The following is a 21,901-nucleotide window of genomic DNA, read 5'->3' on the forward strand; positions in this document are numbered from 1 at the left end:
ATCTTAGGGTTTATAAATTTGGGTATCATAATCAAAGCTCTTCAAATCAGTCCGATTTTATGTAACAGAAATTGGTGAGGATTTGGTATACCTTATAAAGTATACATCTTTGAATATAAGTCACGGCTAAAATATTTTGATCTCAACTAGTTTTGTCGGTGCATAGGTTACAAAACAACAGTAAGGTTATGTATAATCTGTTAAAAATATAAAAAAAGTACTTAGCTAAAGAGTCCACTTATTAAAATGTTTCTTTTGTTACGGCAACAATAGTTATTCATGAGGTTTCTATTACAGTAGGTCGTCGTCTCTGAACTTGAATATTTAATACTCTGTACCAGACCGTCTCGTTTAAAAAAAATGCAGGAGATAAAAAAATTTGAATGTCTTTCTGCTTTCTATGTTCCATTGCAGTGTTGGATACAAATGTTGCAAATTTTCCTTTACCACCCACAGTTTCTTTTAGTTGATGTTATTCTTCACTTGAAATGATTTAGTGATCGTCTACTACTTAAAACCGACTAAGTGTGAGTAGAACTCGCGCACGATGGGTTCCGTATTTCTAAAAACGGCATAACAATCATGTTTATCGCATGGGAGAGACTTGATACATTTCTTGTCATAGCAGCATCAAATAAAATCAATGAGAGCCTAGTGAAAGACGGACGAAAGGACCGACAGCGGAGTAGTAATAGGGTATGTTTTACCTTTTGAGCGTGGAACCCTAAGATAGACTAACAAATAAATATGGCAATTTTGTACAAGTTAATTTATACATTGAATGAATTAAACTTTCTTTATCATACAAAATCTTTTACATACAATGTTTTTATTAAATAACACTTTGATTAGATTTTCCGAACACAAGCAAGCCATTCGATTGAGCTTAAAAAAAGTATATAAAGTATCCCGCCGGCCTGCCAATTGGGATTAACTTGAAATCTCTGTTTATTTAACCCAGGAATTTCAAACTTAACCCAATTCAGCTTTGTTTTATTGCCGGCATTAAATTACTGATTTACACTCAATTATTATTGCCTGCGTAATCCTCATTTCGTGGATTTTAATTAATTATTTATTATGATTGATATTGTAACATCCTCTTAGTACATTTAAATTTCAGTTACTGTTTTTTATAAAAAATAAATATGAGACAACATCACATACATTACTCTGATCCCAATGTAAGTAGCTAAAGCACTTGTGTTATGAAAAATCAGGAAGTAACGACGGTACCACAAATATACAGACCCAAAACAACATAGAAAACTAATGATAAATCTACATCGACTCAGCCGGGAAGCCGAGACTTCGTTGTGGCGTGCCCACGAAAACCTGTGTGCACACCACTCGACCACGGAGGTCGTCAAAATAATAACTTCTTATTATATAAATATCAGGGATAACATACGATGACTAAGAAATAGTAACCATCTCTTACGTCGTCAATATGCCACCAACGTCGGGAAATAAATCGTTCCCTGAGCCTGGCTCACTCAACCTTTAAATCGGAACATAATACCAGGTACTGCGAATTTGTGATTTGAACCGAGAACTTTTTATAAAAGCCTTATATGCCACTTGTTGTTTCCCGAGGCTGCGCTCGCGTTTTAGGGATAGGCTGTCATGTGTTCGAAAAAAGTAGCCTTAGTCTTTTCTTGGAGGAAAGTTTGCTTCATACCAAATTTCCACAAATTCGGTTTAGTGGTTTGGTAGTGAAAGAACGATAGACAGACAGGCAGATAGAGTTACTTTCACATTTATTATATTTATTATAGATTACATCAACGAGTCACGCCGTACCTTAAACTTTTTTTTGTAACACATTAAAGAGTTTATCGGTAACCTTGGTTTTTACATAGACCGCAAACAGTAATCTATATCTATTGGTTACATTTATAGATACGACAGGTGAAACTAACCGCCCATTGGTCAGCTGCTCTTCACACGGCACGAATACTTTGCCAATGATATACTCGTATATTTTATCATAGTATTATTATAAAGGGAAGTTTATTTGTTCTCTTCTTGTTTTATTTACTAATCGTAATCGAACTTCTCAATTTTACACTTTATGACGTTTTCGTTCGGATGAGTTCGAAGCAAAAACTACTAACTACTATTACTAATATGTATGTGAATACTGAGATTAGTGCGTTCAAACAACACACACATGGAAACTTTATGATATACATTTACATGAAATATTATATTAGGTTTTAAAGATCGTAAGGGGCACGGTTGATTACGCGCAAAATAAATCCTATTTATATCGACTGAGCTCCTATTTTAGACTAACTCATAATACTATTTTGGGAACTAGGCCTAATTTAGCTTAATTATACCAGGAAATAACAGCATAGCGGTGGACCAAATACAATATATGATAGTATTGTTAATGAACTTGTTCTGCGGTTCACTTTGTATGTGATGCATGATATCTATTACATGTATACATATTTGTATTATATTTGGACGGCGTATCACCTGTCTTCGTTATGTACAGACTATTTCGTCAACATGATATAAATGAGACATTTTGTACATGATTTGGTGGTACGATTTTGTGCGATACTTGGTAAGGTTTAGCTGTGACTTGAAGGAAGACTGAGCTAGTGTGACGACCTCCGTGGTGGAGTGGTGAGTACACCAGTTTTCATGGGTACGCCACTCCGATGTCCCGGGTTCGATTCCCGGGCGATTCAATGTAGATTATCATTAGTTTTCTATGTTGCCTTGGGTCTTGGTATTTGTGGTACCGTCGTTACATCTGATTTTTCATAACACTTTCACATCTATCCCATTGAGCACAAATTTCTTTGTGCTCGTTGGGATAGATGTCACAGTTAGGCGATGACATCGCGAGCCAGAACATTTCATACATTATGTTCTGTTTTTAAATATTATCGGGGTTCTTTCGTGATCACGAGCCGACCGTCAGCTAATACTCAAAAATTATCCATTGGGAGGGAGTGTAAGACTCCTTTTTTTTCCTTATCTTTTGAATCCTAATTTTGTTGATACAGTTTCAAATGTAAATTCCACTTTGTAAAGAAATAAACTTAGTCTTTACTTTGAGATAAATAAATAACTAAACATGTAATCATAAACATTTTTTAATAAGAAGTCAAATTTTTTATTAATATTACGTAAAAAAGATAAACAAAAAATATCTTACACTCATTAAATTCATTCATATTAAAACTCAATGATTGGTCAATGTTATGGGTTTTTCAAGGGATTACGTGTAAAGCCATACAGAACTCGGGTTGTATGACGAATGGTTAACCGCTAGGGTCTGAATCCCGGTTAATGAGAGAGAGTACTGTCGAATGGAAAAGTGTTTGATTTTTCATATATAAGTTTGAACCTTTATTAATCTAATAAATGTACTATATAGTAGGAAAAGCAACTCCCGGCTCAGAATATAAATTATACTTAACAACGTCAATAAGAGATATATACTACCTTATAAAAACCACCATTAGATAGAGATAAAGTGACAGGAAAGAAAGAGAGAGAAAGTAAAATATTATGATAATAGTAAAATACATATAGACGCATCTTAATATCTTATGTTTTTATAATGACGTAAAATTTCTGATAAACTTTATATAAGTGTATGTTTTATATGGAGCAGGGGAATATTTAGTATTGAAGTGCTACTCACACACAGACAGACACACTCACACAATCATGCATTGATCACACGAACACCTTTATAAAAATACAAGTCAAATAAACACACATATATATATATTAAGAACTGTATATGTGCATTTTACTATTATAATAATATCATAAGGTCAAGTAAACATTGAGTCACAGTACACATAGTAACATATATCGCGACCTTGGATCTAGAACCACTCTCATAGCGAACTTTTCTCGATGAAGTTAAACAGAATGACATTACGTTTACCTATTTAATATGTACAATGTACATATATATGTGTAATAAGAGAACGCTTTGTGGAAAAGGTAAAAGTCTGTAGGTATGTTTATGGAATGGAGAATATATACATATATACATACCTATATATACCTACTAGTATTCGGCACGGCTCCGCTCGTTTTAGGGTTTTGGTTGTCATGTGTCAGGAAAAAAAGTAGCCTATGACCTTTCTTGAATTTCAAGTTTGCTTCATACCAAATTTTATCAATTAGGGCTCAACGACTTGGTCGTGAGTTACTTTCACACTTTTAATAGTAATATAGATTTCAACGTTTTTTTTTTATGGTATAGGTTGGCGGACAAGCGTATGGGCCGCCTGATGATAAGTGGTCAACATTACCCATAGACAATGACGCAGTAAGAAATATTAACTATTCCTTAAATCGTCAATGCGCCACTAATTTTGGGAACTAAGATATTATGTCCGTTGTTCCTGTAGTTACACTGGCTCACTCACCTTTCAAACCGGAACACAACAACACTGAGTACTGTTGTTTGGCGGTAGAATAACTGATGAGTGGGCGGTACCTACCCAGACGGGCTTGCACAAAGCCCTACTACCAAGTAATAATAAGAAAAAAATGTTTGCGTCATGGAAGAAGGGAATATCCGAACGTATTTACATTGATAACCTAAATAAATAATTGTATTGACACATTCATACTTGTACATGTAATAAATGTTGATACGAAATCAAAATCAATTAATATCTTTATATGTAAAGAATTTCTTTCTCTCCAATAACACGGGAGATTTAGAACAGTATGTGTGTCATAGTCCAAGGTAACAGTAACCCAACCCAACTGAAAAATGATCAGGTGTAGGATTATTACGAGGCCTTGCATTCTCTCAAACACGGAACTATAATACCGCCTAAATTTTTATTTTAAAATAAATTGCTTCTTAAAACCTTACAAGAAAGAAAAAACTGATTCAATTTAAATTTCGAACACATAATCTTTAAAGATATGTAAATTCGCAAAGCTATTACGAGCATTTGCGATTTTAAAAGTACAATATTAGTATGCGAATCGTTTAACATGTTACCTTTTCTTAAAAATACGTATCAGATCTAACGATCGAATAAATTAGGATACTTTAAATTAACTAAATTAGTATTCAACATATCGTGTCGTGCCGTCATTGCTTCGGAAAATCCGGATTCTATCATTTGTGTGCACGACAGTACTTAGCCCCCTTACACCCTGAGTACAATCACGTAGAGATGACTCATTCGATGTTTTCTTGTCACATATTGACGTACCAGTTGAACAACAACGTGTATATTAGAACCATGTTGTACTCGGTATTGATGAGTCAACGATGCAGTTCCAGTATTATATAGTATTTCGAAAAGGTTCTAAGATGTTTATTTATTTTTGGTCACGGGTACAAATTTTACGATCAACTATAAAAATGTTTGTAGAATACGTGTTATTGTTTTAGTCTTCGTTGAATACTTATTAGTGTATTTTATGATAATATAGACTCTTCAAGGAAATATGATATGTGGTAATTTCATTAACATTATCTCATTTATTTATAACTTTGTGAAGTGCGCTGTGATTATGGAACCCAAAAAAACCGTAATCCTGATATTTTGAGGCTAATAACACAATTATGCTAATGATGATATTGCATATGTGGATGGTTAGCTGATAGTTATCTAATCACACAAAAATGACTGGATAGATTTAAATGAACATTGAAATAGTGTTAGCTTGTAATGTAACACTTGAACAAACGCCACCCCCCCTCGCTTTGAAGTGAAAGATGGAAGTGAAGGATGGATAAATCAAGAGAGGATGATATCTCACTAAAGGATATCGATTAGGGATGTGAAGAGACCCGGTTCAACTACACGATACATTTATGCAAACGGAAAGATTCCATGCTTGTAGATGGCAAAACTTAGATGGTAAAATACCAATAACATTCTAGAGATCCGTAAACTTCGATGAGACACTCATCTATAACCTGACTCACTAGTCGTATTACTAAGATTTTGTCGATATAGGTAAACGAACAAAAATGAAGGAAAACATTGTGAGGAAACCTGCATGGGTCCAATTTCAAGGAAATTCTGCCACACGTGAATCCACCAACCCGTATTGGAGCGATCTCTACTAATATTATAAATGTGAAAGTAACTCTGTCTGTCTGTCGGTCTTTCACTACCGAACCGCTGAACCGAGTTTGAAGAAATTTGGTGTGAAGCAAACTTGAACTCCAAAGAAGGACATAGGCTACTTTTTTACCTAACACATGGAAGCCAACAGCTTAAACGCGAGTGAAGCCGCAGATGACAATTACCGTGAAGTATCTCCTCAAATAATTCATATTACCTCCTATTAGATACATTCCTTACACACTAAATCATTTCCAAGAGATTCCATTTAAATACGCCGATCTTAATTGAAAAAAACAATTTCCCACAGAATATTAACAAGTTTAGGTGAAGCGATAAAAACCCAATAAATAGCATTTTAAATAAAATCTATCTCCCGTTTTGACGCATAATTTGATAATGTTATGGTTAAATTTTTTTATCGCGCCATTAGATTGATATCTAATTCTCACGTTTACACTGTAAGACCAGTAACGCATGTTATGACTGCATTCATTAACGCATTTACACCTGGCATATTAATTATTAACGCATTTAAAACGCGATACGATTGCGTTATGGTTACTTGGTACGACTAAAAATTGACAACTATTCGTCTTAAATTCTAAGTAAATTATTTTGATGATAATAAGTACAATGTAGATACATATCTAGGTTAATCATGTAACAATGTAGGTACATATCTGGGTTAATCACTTAAGCGATCATTGCAAACATTTGTTGCCATCTTTGGATATTTCAAACTCATTCGATTAATGTGAGAATTAAAATTAAAAAAAAAAAAAAAAAAACAATAGCCTTAAGCCTTAAATCTTTGCTTTAAAATATTAAAAAAATAGAGTTATAACACGTTTTGGGCGTTTCAACATAAGAGTCTGTCTTATAAACAAACTAGCGACCTGCCCCGGCTTCGCACGGGTGCAATAATACTATAGTTCTTTCGATCTATCTAGTAGGGTTCAGCCAGAGTTGAAATCGCTGTTGAGTGTATGTATTATACATACAAACTTTTCCTCTTGAATCAATCTAACTATTGTAAAAACCCCATCAAAATCTGTTGTGTAATTTAAAAGATCTAAGCGTAGAGAGACAGAGCAGTATGCGACTTTGTTTCAACTTAAAAACAAAATAAATAAATAAATAATAAATAAATATGAGACAACATCACATACATTACTTTGATCCCAATGTAGGTAGCTAAAGCACTTGTGTTATGGAAAATCAGAAGTAACGAAGGTACCACAAACACCCAGACCCAAGACAACATAGAAAACTAATGATAATCTATATGGACTCGGAAGGGAATCGAACCCGGGACCTCGGAGTGGCGTACCCTTGAAAACCAGTGTATACACCACTCGACCACGGAGGTCGTCAAATACATATATATCCTTTTTTGACCATCGTGAATATCTAAGTTCGATATTTAAAATGTTATTCAATTTGAAGTCAAAGCGTGTCCTTGGCAGCTATCACTGCGTTATGTCCAAAGAGTCATAACATATGAAGATTTCGTTACACGTCACGTAATTTTCGGTCGACACACTTTAAATTCCACACGATACGGCATTTTAAATGAATACAGACATCACACTTATGGACGAATCGCTGTTAGAATAGATAATAGAGAAGTTTCCTTATAAATAGATCTAATCAGACCCTTTCCTGTAATAGATTCCCACAAGAAATTGTCATTGTCACGAAATACAATGCCGTTTTAAGTGGATGGAAGTTGGATGCTCTTGTTATGTGTTCCATGGGATTGTTAAAGTAACTGTGAATGGTACTTTCTCCATCAATCATTTTTTAAGAATAAGGTATATTTATATTTCCATATACTGTCCACAAGCGAAGCCAACGCTTATTAGTCGTTTTCTATTTGATTCCTATTTCATCATGCAATTTTGGGTATTAAGTATACCTTACATATAATCGAGATGACTGGTAGTCAGAATACGTACATCTTAGCTGCTTGCGGGTTCAAACCCAGGCAAGTTCCTCTGAATTTTCATGTGCGTAATTTATGTTTATAATTCTTCTCGTTTGCGGTGAAGAAAAATATCCAGAGGAAGCCTCCTTGTGTCTATAATATGTTCCTAATCTTCTCCTCCAAAAGGGAGACTAGGCTATAGCCCAATAGTGGGAAATTTAGATGCTGTACATGTCACATACAACATCTACCAATTCCATTACATGAGTCCAACTTCCAGTTGACAAGTAGGCGAAAATTAGTAAATTATAAAATCAATGAACTGTCTTAGGCACTGCACTTTAGCCTTGTGAAGTTTACACCGTGCTGTTCTAATGCGGGTAGGATATGAAATGAGATACGAGAAAGATTTTTATCCAACAAATACAGAGTATATTACAATTATTAATACAAAGTTATAAAATATCTCCTAAAAACACTTGTATCATAACGTAAATAAATTTTGATTAAAATATTAATTGAAAACTCTTCATTAATATTTTTATTTGAATTTGAAAATAGAATATTAAGTATAAAAGGTTATGCATATAAATTCTCGAGTACATTATCGTTCGAAAAATAGTACGTTATATAAAATTTAAAATAAATCGATCGATACTATAAGTATGGGACGTGTAAAATCGTACGAAACGCTTATCTCACCTCGATCTGTCTTGAATTCTTACTGTATCTTACGAGTACATCAGTACACAGTGATCCGTGCATCAATACTCCGGATCTGCGGATTGAATCTTTGTACGGATCGAAATCGCAAACGATAATGAATTATTTATCTTATGTATATAATAATACGTGATATTATTCCTTGAATTTTCTACTTAGTTTTGCCGTTTTCAGAACACGGTATGCTTGAAAAGTTTTTACTAGCATGTAATTATAACATAGAATTTATTAGTAGAACAGAGCTTTGTTTCATTGTTCACGATATTTCTATGTATAAAGGATTAAATCTTTGTTTTGCTGTGTATAATAATTGCTTTTATCGTGGGTAATTATTATAAGTCAACTTAAAATTAAATTATTATAATAACTGTGTATATAAGATATTATAGAAATTAGATTACTTTATAGATACTTAGCTTTGTGCAAGACCGTCTGGGAAGGTACCAACCAATCATTCGATAGACCGCCTAGCAGTAATATTTTGTGTTCTGGTTTGAAGGGTGAATGGGCCAGTATAACTACAGGTACAAGGGACATAACAATCTATTTCCCAATGTTGGTATTCCAATGGTAAACAAGGGAATGATTAATATACCTACTATGATACTTTTTATTAAGGTGATCCATTTGCTTTGCCGTTTACCAATGTACATAAGAAATAATACATTTTTGTACATTTAAGAATTCATACACCTCAGTCCTTAGTATTAATTATGTCAGAGAGACCACGTTAGTTAACTTTTAAAGTGCTTCTAAGGTTACAGTACTAAATTTAATTAGGTCTAGGAAAAAGTTACAGTTTTATGTTTAGCAACTTTGTCAGCTTCTTTGTATATCTATCTTTCTTGCTTCAAATTACACATTTAAAATATGCTTTAATAGTTAAAGGTATTTGTACGTTATGTTATATTTTTTGTTTCTTATGTAATAAATTATTTACATTTTCTTTTATACCTGTGTTACGGTTTACTACGTGCTTAATTCAAAACATGACTTTCGATCGAGGTCATACATAATGCAAGGTGCACGGCAGACAGACAGACACCTGCAGTTTAATGTTTATACGTAGAAATACAAGTAGAATTAATACATTTCTTTCCCACGATGCAAAATAAACTTTAAATTTTATATGTAGAGTCTAAATTTGCATACATATTTATTGTACTTTATTGCTCCAATATCATTGATGGAAAGAATTAATATTTTGTTGACAGTTTGCTTAATGGTTTTAATTATTTGAATAAATTATGAACAGACGACGTATGTACTGAGCAGCTGTGGTATTCTCTTAGAACTCACTATCTCAATCGCATCTCACTCGGAAATCTGGTTATTTTTGCTGACTCTGACGCAGAATTAATTTACTAAAAAAATATCAGCTGTTTTTATATTAGATACTTATTACATCTTTCACCAGAGAACTCGAATGTAAGATACGTTCGTGTTTTCGTTTTTAATACTGTATAGGTATACAATATATATGAGCAACAAACACACCAGTAGTGATTACCATAAATCTTAATTAATAAATTCATAAATAAATAATCAAAATTAAATCAAAAAGTCCACAAAGAAAATAAAGTAATAAGGTTGTTATTATAAAATGTTTCACCTTAATTATAATAAACGTTTGTCATGTGAATACAGATTAAAAATATGTTTTGATTTTGTTTTTTTTTTTTTTGAACAAATTATTTAATAATGCAAATTAAGTATTAATGCATAACCATAACATGTTTGTCGAATAATTAGCAAATTCTTCTTTATACCTGATATCTTTAAATCCTTTTTTTATTTACTTTATTAGTAGTGAATATAGATACAGAATTATTTAATCATTTAAAATTCATACACACAATGTAACTGTATTCGTTTTTTTTAAAGAAATTATTAATATTATTATTATTTTCTCAAAGCAGGTAGCATATTGTAGCGTAACCGATCGTCTGGGTAGTTTTATAAGGCATCTTTAATTCATCAATTTTTTGATATTTTGATCGAATTGAAGGACGAGTGATCCAGTGTAATTATGGATATATAATATACTGCTATTATACGGCCTATAGTTCATAGAGGTTTTTTAATGTAAAGTATTGTGAACACTTCTATTACTTCTGGGTAAAGAATTCGGTGGTCATCGGCCTCCCCAAAGAAATCTAAGTTAATCTTAAATCAGTTGTAAGAAAGTATCGGGATCGCATTCATCATTCGAATTCACATGAACGATCTGAATGGTTCCACTATCGTTTTACGTCAATGTTTCACGGTTATTGTGTTGAAGATTCACATGCGCGAAACATCATTCGATTCTCAAAACTTATTCTTTTGTGTAAACGTATAAGGAATTTTAATGCTTCCGCCTGAACTTGGAATATATTACAACAATAGAATCGATTGCGCAATGCCGGCTTGTTTCATAGACGATCATTTACCTGACGTGGTTCCAGATACCCGATTCTTGGTGTATTGTTATTGTCGTCTCCGATATGTATCTGAATCTGCCCTTTGTAAAATACACTTTGGAATTAGTTGCTTGTCTGAAATTTAATTTTCCATTTGAATAAATAGCATGTATTAAAAAAATGCATGGAATTTTATGCACCTTTAATGTCATTGATCTTTAAAATTAACCAATCAAGATATTGTTATTATTTTTGCACTGTTCGTGTTGCTCAGTGTTTTTAATTTTTTCGGTTAATCTCTTATTTCCGGTCTGAAAATTATTCTAAAATACCTAATGCCGTTAACATATATTAATCCGGTTTTATTTATTTATAAAAACAGATTTACTTACTAAATTATTCATAACTATTTAAATTAGTACACAAAATGTTAGTTTTTGATTACAATTTTCTACATAATTATATTAAACTAAATTAAAGATATGGAACAATATTGAAACATCACTCTCTTGGGTTAGTATTAATTATTATTAAGTTAGTTATTAAATATAATAATGAAAACCAATACAAAGCAACAGAGCAATGATACAGAAAACATTAACAGATACATGTTTGACATTATCGAAATAAATAACCGTGGTGATTAAAATGAGCAATTGTTTCTCTTAACCGCATTTAAAGAGTTAAAATTATGTCGAAAACCCATTTATTTTGTCATATTTTTATTATTTTTCACTGTTTTGGTATTAAATATTATTTTTAATTAAAAATATTATAATAACACAGACAGGTAGACTTCCAAAAGAGCTCCTGATAGTGATAGTGGTATTGTAAGAAATATTAAGCATCACTAAAATCACTAAAATCTCCAAAGCATCCTTACTATTTTCAATGTTAAGTCATCGATGTCTTCTGTTTCAAACTGGAATACAAAAATAATGATTACTGTTTGGCGGTACAATGATTGGGTACCTACGCAGATGGGCTGACACAAAGCCCTAGCACCAATCCAAATTAGTGATCCCTTCAAGCCTTTTTATCTGTACCAATAAGAAAATACATCTGTTAATCTTTCACGGCTGTACTACTGAACAATATTTGAATCTACATTCCAATACAGTGTGTCCCAAGTTCGAACTTCAAGGAACACTTTACAATCAAATCCTAAAACGAACAAAGTTGCCGGATCACTTGGATTATAATTTAATTGTATTTCAAAAATACTCGTATAAAGTTTATTTTGAGATTCGTCTCCTTTCTCAGACTTCATCACTTTGTCGTGATCGTTGTTATTAAATGCGACCTCATTGTCCTCGTTATACACGATAAAATAAAACTGATCGAACTCACTTTTAAAATGTTTAAAATTATTTACTTCGTTTTTTACCATCCTAGTAATATTATAAATGAGACATTTGTGAGAGTATGGATTGTTGATAATCTTTCAAGCAAAGTCAGAATAGATTTCAATAAAATTGGCAATGATATACCATATCAATCAAAATAGGACATACTCAATGCTATATATATATACATTATGTTTAAACTATATTGTTTTCATTGTCAATATATTGTACCCGTGCGAAATTGGAGCTAATTGATGATAAATTATATAATTGCAGAAATTGTTTGTTAATAAGACAACTTTTATTGGGGAATATCCCAATAAAAATCCTAACACACTCATTTCTTTGACTCACACTCACTCACTCATTTCCTACGACTGTTAATTAAAATCATTTTGCGTCTCGCAAATAAATTATTTATTATTAACCTTTTAATATAAAAGTTGTCATAAATATGAAAATTTATTCCTGCGTTACATTCCGGTAAATTCTGATGCGCAATTCGCGTTGCTCACATGTTGACGGGTAATTTATACGTGAATCAACTTGAGATCAAAGTGCACTTTTGTTTTTAATCCAGTTTTTTCTTTATTTATACTAAAACTAACGACCCTCCCCGGCTTCGCTCGTGTGCAAAGCTGATATTAAATGTACTACAGAATTTGTTTATTTACGACATAACAAAAAAGTATTAGAAATTATTAAAATTATCAGTATTTCTTTACTATATTGTCCATGTATTATATATAAAAACCTTCCTCTCGAATCAGTGTATCTATTAAAAAAAACCGCATCAAAATTCGTTGCGTAGTTTTAAAGATCTAAGCATATATAAAGACAGACAGCGGTAAGCGACTTTGTTTTAAACTATGTAGTGATTTGTTCTTCAGACCGAAATTTCATATCGCATTCTCAAAGAAAAAAACACACGTCTGTATGTATACATTTTACAAATCTTTACAAACTTTTCTTTCATTTACGCCCTCAACACGATCGAAGAGCGTTCAGGCATAGTCGTATTCCCCTTTAAACCTAAATCAAACAATACACAAAGACAGCGCTGCAATTCTGGTGCATTGTTTGCCCAAACTGTCGGATTTGTGTATTGAAATGTTGTTGATTGTATTCTATGGCATATTTTTTAAATTTCGAATTGAATGTATTTTTTTTTAAATACCTACTCGAAGTGTCTGAAAGAATGACGTATCATCAAATAATTAATTTACCAGTAAGTCTTTAAAGTTAAATGAGTTAGAAGAGTGAAACTATGTGAGTTTCTTGTCGCTTCCGGATTCTGGAAGCTGTTTTCCTAATGACTGGTATTGACAATTAAAAATTTACTCGACTAAAATATTTTGGATTTACACTTTAATTCCATTATTTTCCCATGTGTGACTGTGAAAAACAATTTACATTAGAAATTGTTGAAAATAGTAACTACTGAGTCTTGATACTACTGGGTAGAATCTACTTTTCAAACCGTAGGTTAATTCGATAACATCACTTTTCTTATGAACGTAATTGAATAAAGATTATAATATTTTTTTAATTTAATAGTAGTATATAGAATTAATAAAATAGCGCATGCAAATCAGTACTTGCGACGAAGGTGAAACTTTTTGCCCGAAACTTTTTAATAAGATATCTTGTACGTTCTCAAGTTCGACCTAAAATTTTACACCTTGCTCATGCGAAGAATTATTAAAAAAAAAAAAAAAACAAAAAACTTATTAGACGGTGTATGTAATTTAATCATTAGTATGTTCAGCAATATCAATTTTGTTACCCCTTGTTGTCTTAAATTTTCGCGAATACACATTGAAATAAAACTAGCTATAACTAGCTAGCTAGACTGTACACTCTACCCGTGACCACGAACGCTGTAAAGTGCTCGAAACGTCGGGATGTTAAAAATAATTAATATACGCGATTCAAATCCGTTATAGCTAGTTTTATTTGTTACCCCTTGTTCGTTTTTTTTTTTTAATAAATATTAATCAATCAAATATTATTTAAAATAAAAACTACAGAATTTTTATTATCTGTGCAAATATCAATGGTAAGATTTATTTAGATGTAAAGGACATGTGTAGTGGAGCATTCATTTTTGGTAAATCGCACGCTTCGTCGCTTGCCGGGTAAACGTGATTTCATGCGAGAATCAACTATGGTAATTGATGAATTGGTGACCCCATGTTTATTCTACCGTGAATCAGACGTTACTGAAGGAATTCCTTTGGCGAAATGTTGCCTAAACATTTGATATTTGATATCAATTATAAGTAATGTTAGAAAATGTAAACCAACTAAGCGGTTACTTATTGGTAAGTACTACCTATTCGATCGTTTCATATTCGACCGCCAAATAGCAGTACTTGGTTTTGTAGTTACCAGGTTTGAATATTGAGTGTGCCAGTGTTATACGGGACATAAAATTTATCTTCAAGGTTGCTGGTGCATTGACGATGTAAGGGATTGTTAATATTTCTTTGACACTCGATAGCAACAAGAGTGATCTTTAGGTGTCCCATTTACAAGTCTTCAATAATACAATGATGGTATCCTGAATAAGCTTGGTATTTCTTTATCTATTAATCCTCACTCTCATAATCCTGAACGGCATTCTGACATTATCGGAAAGAGTTCGCAGGGGTAACAGCTTAATCCTAATGTCCTATCTGAGGCACAGAGTGAAATATGGGAATCTGGAGCTATAGAGAATTTACATACCAAAAACATTCTATAGTAAACATTTCTATATTATCCAGTAAAGATTAGAAACCTCTGTTTAGTTATCGAAGCCATATAAATATAAGAGAATCGTATTATTCGAAGGAGTAGGCTAGATATGATGATATTAGTCATACGTCTAAACCTTGACTGAATTTATTCTACCGAGAAACAGTTAACAATGCTCGTCTTTGTTTTATTACTTAATACATTTTAAAATAGGTATCGTTCTTTAAACTAGGTGTAACTCTGGTGGGCAGGCAAACGGGCCACATTATCGTAATTGGTCACCTCTGTCTGTATATTGGCGTTGTAGGAGATGTTACCCTCACACCGTCAATGTTCCAATAATAGTAACAACCTGTAAATTCCCCACTGCTTACTCAAGGCCTCTTTTCCCGTTGAAGAGAATGTCAAGAGCATATTTCAACACGCTGCTCCAATGCGAGTTGGTGGATACACATTAAACATATTAAAATCCAGTGGTGCTTGCCTGGGTGTGAACCCACAATCATCAGTTAATATGCACGCGTTCTGACTACTGAGCCATCTCTGCTCGATGAACTGAATGCTCCAAAAAACTTGGCAACTAAATAGTTATGTCCTCTATTTCTATAAGTATACTGGCTCACTCACCTTTCATCCAGAACCTAATATACTACGTAGAGCTGTTTAGCAATAGAATAAGGAATGAGTTGATTGTTACTTAAACAAGTTTGCACAAAGCCTGCCAAGAGAAATAAATTCATTTATGTTAATAAAATGTTATTAAATATTACCTACCTCATTAATTATTATTACATATTCTAGTATAAGTGTTTTAAAAACATTAGCTTTTCAAATATTATATTCAGATATTTATAATTAGTTTATCAAATATATATAGAATATAAATGAAAATAATTGAATATTGTCGATCCAAAAATTCCCAGTCATGTATTGTATAGATGCAAATAGGCTGTGTAGGAGCTCACCGAAAATAGTCATGTAAAACAACTTTATCATCAAAGGCTTTTTTGTGTGTATTTGTTTGATGATTGTCTCTGTACAGTTTTTATTTTACTTCCTATTATTACCATCACATTTCATTCAAATCAAAATAAACTTCATTCAAGTAGGCTTTTACGAGCACTTTTAAAACGTCATTTAATAATTAAGTTTTTTTTTTTTACTTTTAATAATTAAGTGAAGTTACCACCGGTTCGGATAGTAGGTTAACCGGCATAAAATTTGGTTCGACTGGCAAATAATACTTTTTGGTGCGATATCTACCTTTGCATAATTTGTATGAATTGTAATAAAAAAGCAGGTCTGAAGCAGTTAGGACCTTAAGCGTCTCTGTAATCTACAACCAGGATCTTAAATTCGGTACACATCGTTCTCATATGCCAAGATATCATACAAGTAATAATTTTATTTGTTTTTTTTTTACACTTATTTGTTAACGACATGCTATCCGGTAGATGGTAGATAATAATCGTTCAATGTTAACGCGTTATTGAATCGCAAATTAAATTGTAACTAATGAAACGTAACATGTGCTATGCCTTGAGTTAGGGTTGTCACGGCGGATATATTGCAATTATAAAATTAGAAATAATACTAAGAGTTAAGGTTGTGAAATAAAAATATAACTATTGAGTTCCTTGCCGACTCTCGATAGCATCTACATTCAGAAACTGTTGTAAATTCAATTCAATCTCACGACGATGAACTTTTGTATAAGGTATATTTTGATCGCACTAATTCCGAATTGTAATTATTACTAATTTTAAATTGATATAATTTTAATTTTAAATAATCTTATTCACAATTTCTCCATTGAATATTTTATTTAAGCACAACATTTAAGACGTTAGTTTAAAGTTATTATTGTTAAGAGCGTGTGTTATATCGACAGCCCTGTTGAGTAACACTCAGAAACAGGCTTTTGCATGAATTCAGCGATTCGACGCAGAACGCCAGAGGTTCCCACGACTCAATAAAACCTCTTTATATTACATCCTGAGCTTAATTGTTGTGATTTCAACTCACCAGACCCGTTTCGCAACGTTTTCCTGCTCGCTTCCTATAGTAAAACAAATAGAAGCTGATAGGGCTTCGATAGTTAGCCTTCATTTTACGTTTCTTTTGTTCCTGTGTGAAATTATATGTCTGTCTCGCTCGTGTTCGTCTTTAATTAATACGTTTGAGACTCTGTGTAAAAAGGATATCAATAGATTTGTCATGTTTGATTGTGATACGTTAGTGCTTTTTTCAAATCAGAAATATGTAGTTATTATTGAATATAAATTTAATTTTGATACACTTTAGTACTATTATATTAAAAAATAATAATCCTTTGTGTTTATATTTTATTAGTATATCAGTAATAAAGGGCATTCGATATTTTTGAAGTTAAATATGACGTTGTTATATACTATGTAATATAACAGCACCGTATTTGAATGCTTTGCAAATACTATGTTAAAAAATATTCAACATTTCATTGCTTTTAAAAAGGAACATCCTATTCATTATATCGAATATAAAAGGTCGCGGATTATTATCGTTCAATTAAAGTTTAACGGTACGAAATGAATATATTTTTTCATCCGTATAGCATCAACAATGCGTTGACGCTGACATTTGGTAAATGACACCCCTGTCAGTACACAGGGCCAGGTGCTTCTGGCACGTGCGATGCGACATCTGCCGGCACAAAAAAAAAAAACGAAAATAGTATAGGAATTATTATTATTTATCTTTATAGCACAGCTCTAGCGCATCTGCCGTTTTACGTTCAAAGCCCTTTCGTCAGCTGTTTCGATATAATATTAAAACTACCGTCGACTTTAACTAGTTATGATACATCTTATCGCGTTGCGTTAGAGTTGATTTTTGCTTGGCATATTGGTCGTAACAATGAGATAGATTTAATAAGGAGTTATTAAAGATAGACTGCTCCTTTTGGAAAGTTGACCCTCGCCTTTATAGCGATGTGGATGACGAATGCCGACGTGAGATAGATGCCGAATTAGTGCGATTTTGTATTATATAATAGTAATATATTTCTTGCTTTTGAGTATTAACATAAGCAAGTTATTTGAGGTCTATACATGTTTGAACTGTTACTGATAAAAAATAGGCAAAAATGTGCTGATTTTTAGTGTATTTTTACATTACTTATCTTCATTACACGGTATAAAACAAAGCCTACTGCTGTCTGTCCTTATGTGTGCTTATATCTTTAAAATTACGCAACGGATTTTGATGCAGTTTTTTTTTTAATAGATAGAATGATTCGAGAGTTAGGTTTTTATATTCAATAAATGGATATTATAGTAAATAAACACTGATAATTTTAGAAGTTTCTAATGTTATGACGTAAATAAACAAATTCTGTAGAATATTTAGTATATATTGCACCCGTGCGAAGCTGGGGTGAGTCGCTAGTTAAATATATTGTTATTTAATAATTCGTACATACGTATTTTCTCATACAATCTCAAATCAATATTCTCAAACTACAGATGAATTTGAATATGAAGAAATCGTAAATGTATTTTACACGATTTTGGACGAACTATCCAGACTAAACATACGAGCGTTAGTGACCTCAGAAATTTCCAAAGAATGTCGACTATGTTCATGATGCAATGCAAAGATTTAAGGCGATAATATAAATACAGCTCCACATATTCTTCGAAATTTAAATAATTCGTATCGATTTGCAGGACTGTCACGGACTAGCGTTCGATGACCGAGCGGTCGCGGACGAAGTGCAGAACTACGAGATGGTATTGGGCTTTCAAAACGACACGCACACAATCGTGGAATTTAGAAGACAGCTGGATACGTGTGATCGACAGGACTTTGTTATTGGTGTGAGTAATCATATGATATATTATTTCTATGTGTGCATTTTCAATATTAAAAAGAAATCACACGTTCAAAGGAATTATTGGTGTGATTAATCATATGAGATTATTTTTCTATGTGTGCATTTTCAATAATAAAAATGAAGCACACATACAAAGGAATTCTATTGCAAGATGTTTTCGCCGCGTTTTGTTTTATTGTACGGTTACACTAGCTTTATATTTTATTTACAAGATTTGTAATATTTTCATAGTAATGTCTTGTTACTTTAACGTTACTTTAATATTTTCCGTTCGATCACGGACCTACAAGGCATGCGTTCTCCAGCGACCGGACTTACGTGATACAGTTCAATAGAGACACTAAATATAAGTACCTTTATGTTGCATTTGTGCAAGACACTCTTCAGTATAAAATATTTTCTCTTATTTGATTGTTAAAATCATTACACGAACTTGAATACCTTATGATACCTTTTGGCGAATTCACTTTAGCTGTAATTTTGTGAGGTATTTGCGATTTGCAGTGTATGCACTTAAGCTTAGCCGTGTGAATATGTATGATTGAATCCATAGGTGTCACTTTGTTTATTAGTAATTCGCAATATAATACTTTCCAAGAAGTATAAGTTTGTATTTCATTTGAATAAGAAAATTAAACAACATTTCAGATAACCTTACTTACAATATATTGTATCTATAAAGAGACATTTGATTATTAAGCGTAGAATTTCACTGATTTATAAAATTAGCAAATTGTCCGCAGCTTTACCCGCGTTTGATCCCTCTAAAATTGCTTGAATATTAATTTGTCGTATCTTACTTATACGAACATACGAACTCAGTACCAAATTTCATTCAAATCTGTTAAGCAATGTTTGAAATATATGCAAACAAACATACGACCTTACATGTTTTTTTAACATTCATTTAAAAATAGAATACGTATTGTCAATTATAAAGTCCTTTTTTTAGTTTTGTTAAGTTCCTCAATAAATAGACTATGCAAATAGGTATTTTAAATTTGTCTGCTCTGTGCATATTAGGACGTTCAACCAAACACTCCAGCTTCATGCTCTTCAAGTTGCTGCTCCATAAGATCAATCATTCAAGAGTTAAACGTTACTGATTTGTCTAGATAGGATGTACCGTCATGTTATTAAATCTATACAAAGGCTATATAATGCATTTTCTTAAAATCATACTATCAATATCATTAGCACGCTCAGGCAAAAACGGATTTACAAAACAGGTATACATTCATCGATATTTACTTTAATTGTGAATGAACTAATGAATGAATGAAAACCAGAACAATTAAAGACAGGTCATCATGGAACATTAAATTTGCAGAAGCCTAATTGTCTTTTATATCCATATTAGGAAGACACAACCCAAATTTTATGGGCGCTTGGACCAGAAGGCTCGGACGGTGAACTTCCAAAACATGTTGAGAGTGGTTCTCGACCTCTACGATTATTGCAGCCACTGCCCAAACCAGACACTATACCGCTTAAACATTGGGACGTTAAAATTAACAATGTAAGTATAAAAATATTTCTCATTCCACATAATAAAAAAGCAATGCCAAAGTTGATTCTCTATTCAAATAGAACTGTAACATTTTTGGGCATATTTTTCCATATTTTCGCAGAAAAAAAAGTAAAGTAATAGCCTGTAAATTTCCCACTTCTGGGAAAAGCCTTCTCTTCCATTAAGGAGAGGGTTTGGAACATATTCCATCGCGCTGTTCCAATGTAGGTTGGAATGCACATGTGGCATAATTTCGATGAAATTAGACAAGATGTTTTCCTTCACCGCCGAGCACGAGATAAATTATAAATGCAAATTAAGCATATATTATTGGTGCTTGTCTGGGTTTGAACCAGCAATGATCGGTTAAGATGCACGCGTTCTAACCACTGGGCCATCTCAGCATGCAATTATTAATTTTAGATGGGAATTGGCAGATATTAAGAAAAAAAAACCAATTCATAAGATACGTTTTTTTTTCAGCTGACAATCCCTCACGTCATGGCAACATTATTCTGGTGCAAAGTTTTTAAAGCGCCTGAATTAACAAAGAAGCACCACATAGTCGGGTACCAACCTTTAATAGATAGCAGACCAATCAGAAATGGAAAACCAGTCCAAGAAAAAAACAGTCTATCTCCTGTCCATCACATGGTGTTGTATGAGTGTGCTGAAGACCACGATAAGCGGCAATGGAATGAGTGGTCTGAAAGTGCAGGGTTTTTTGGACCAGCTCGACCTGGAGAGTTGGCAACGTGTGTGACTCCCATTGCAGCTTGGGCTATGGGTTCTAAAGGTAAATTACTTACCCTTACACACCATCATGTAAAATCTTTATACATATTTTATTAGATTATTAAGACTAAATTAATAAATAAATCATATTATTCATTAAAAATAAGAGCATTGTGTGAGTTTCTTGGCGTCTCTTCTCGCTAGAAGCCACTTTCCGAAACAGTGGTAATACTTAATTATTGACAATTGAAAAACGCTTCATTGTTAAGTTCACTTGAATAAAATTGATTTTTGATTGTCATAAATAACATTCAATTTTTGAACATAGAATGTCAAGAATATATGAAGTCCCAAAAATAATTCACTTTCCAAATATAAAAAAAGTATACTTGATAATATACTCAATCCGGATATTTCTAGTTACATTCAATACTTCTTGTAACATTAACATAGGTTTCAATAAATTCCGGAATAAATCGCAACGGAAAATTATTCAAAGAATTCCCATACCGCGTTCAATTCAAACTTTGTTTATACGCTGCCTATAAAACGTGTGAAA

General features: G+C 32.6%; 1 protein-coding gene across 2 annotated transcripts in view; it reads left to right on the top strand.

Annotated features, from left to right (window-relative positions):
- Positions 1 to 21,901, top strand: part of LOC124536702 (MOXD1 homolog 1-like) — a 73,528-nt gene that overhangs the window by 43,357 nt on the left and 8,270 nt on the right. For both annotated transcript variants that reach the window (XM_047113265.1, XM_047113264.1), the window contains exons 3-5: positions 18,931 to 19,080; positions 20,458 to 20,616; positions 21,091 to 21,403. In XM_047113265.1, coding sequence (XP_046969221.1) covers positions 18,931 to 19,080; positions 20,458 to 20,616; positions 21,091 to 21,403 — 622 coding nt within the window. The remainder of the gene's footprint in view (positions 1 to 18,930; positions 19,081 to 20,457; positions 20,617 to 21,090; positions 21,404 to 21,901) is intronic.

Source organism: Vanessa cardui, chromosome 17 (assembly GCF_905220365.1).
Source record: "Vanessa cardui chromosome 17, ilVanCard2.1, whole genome shotgun sequence".
Lineage (NCBI taxonomy): Eukaryota > Metazoa > Arthropoda > Insecta > Lepidoptera > Nymphalidae > Vanessa > Vanessa cardui.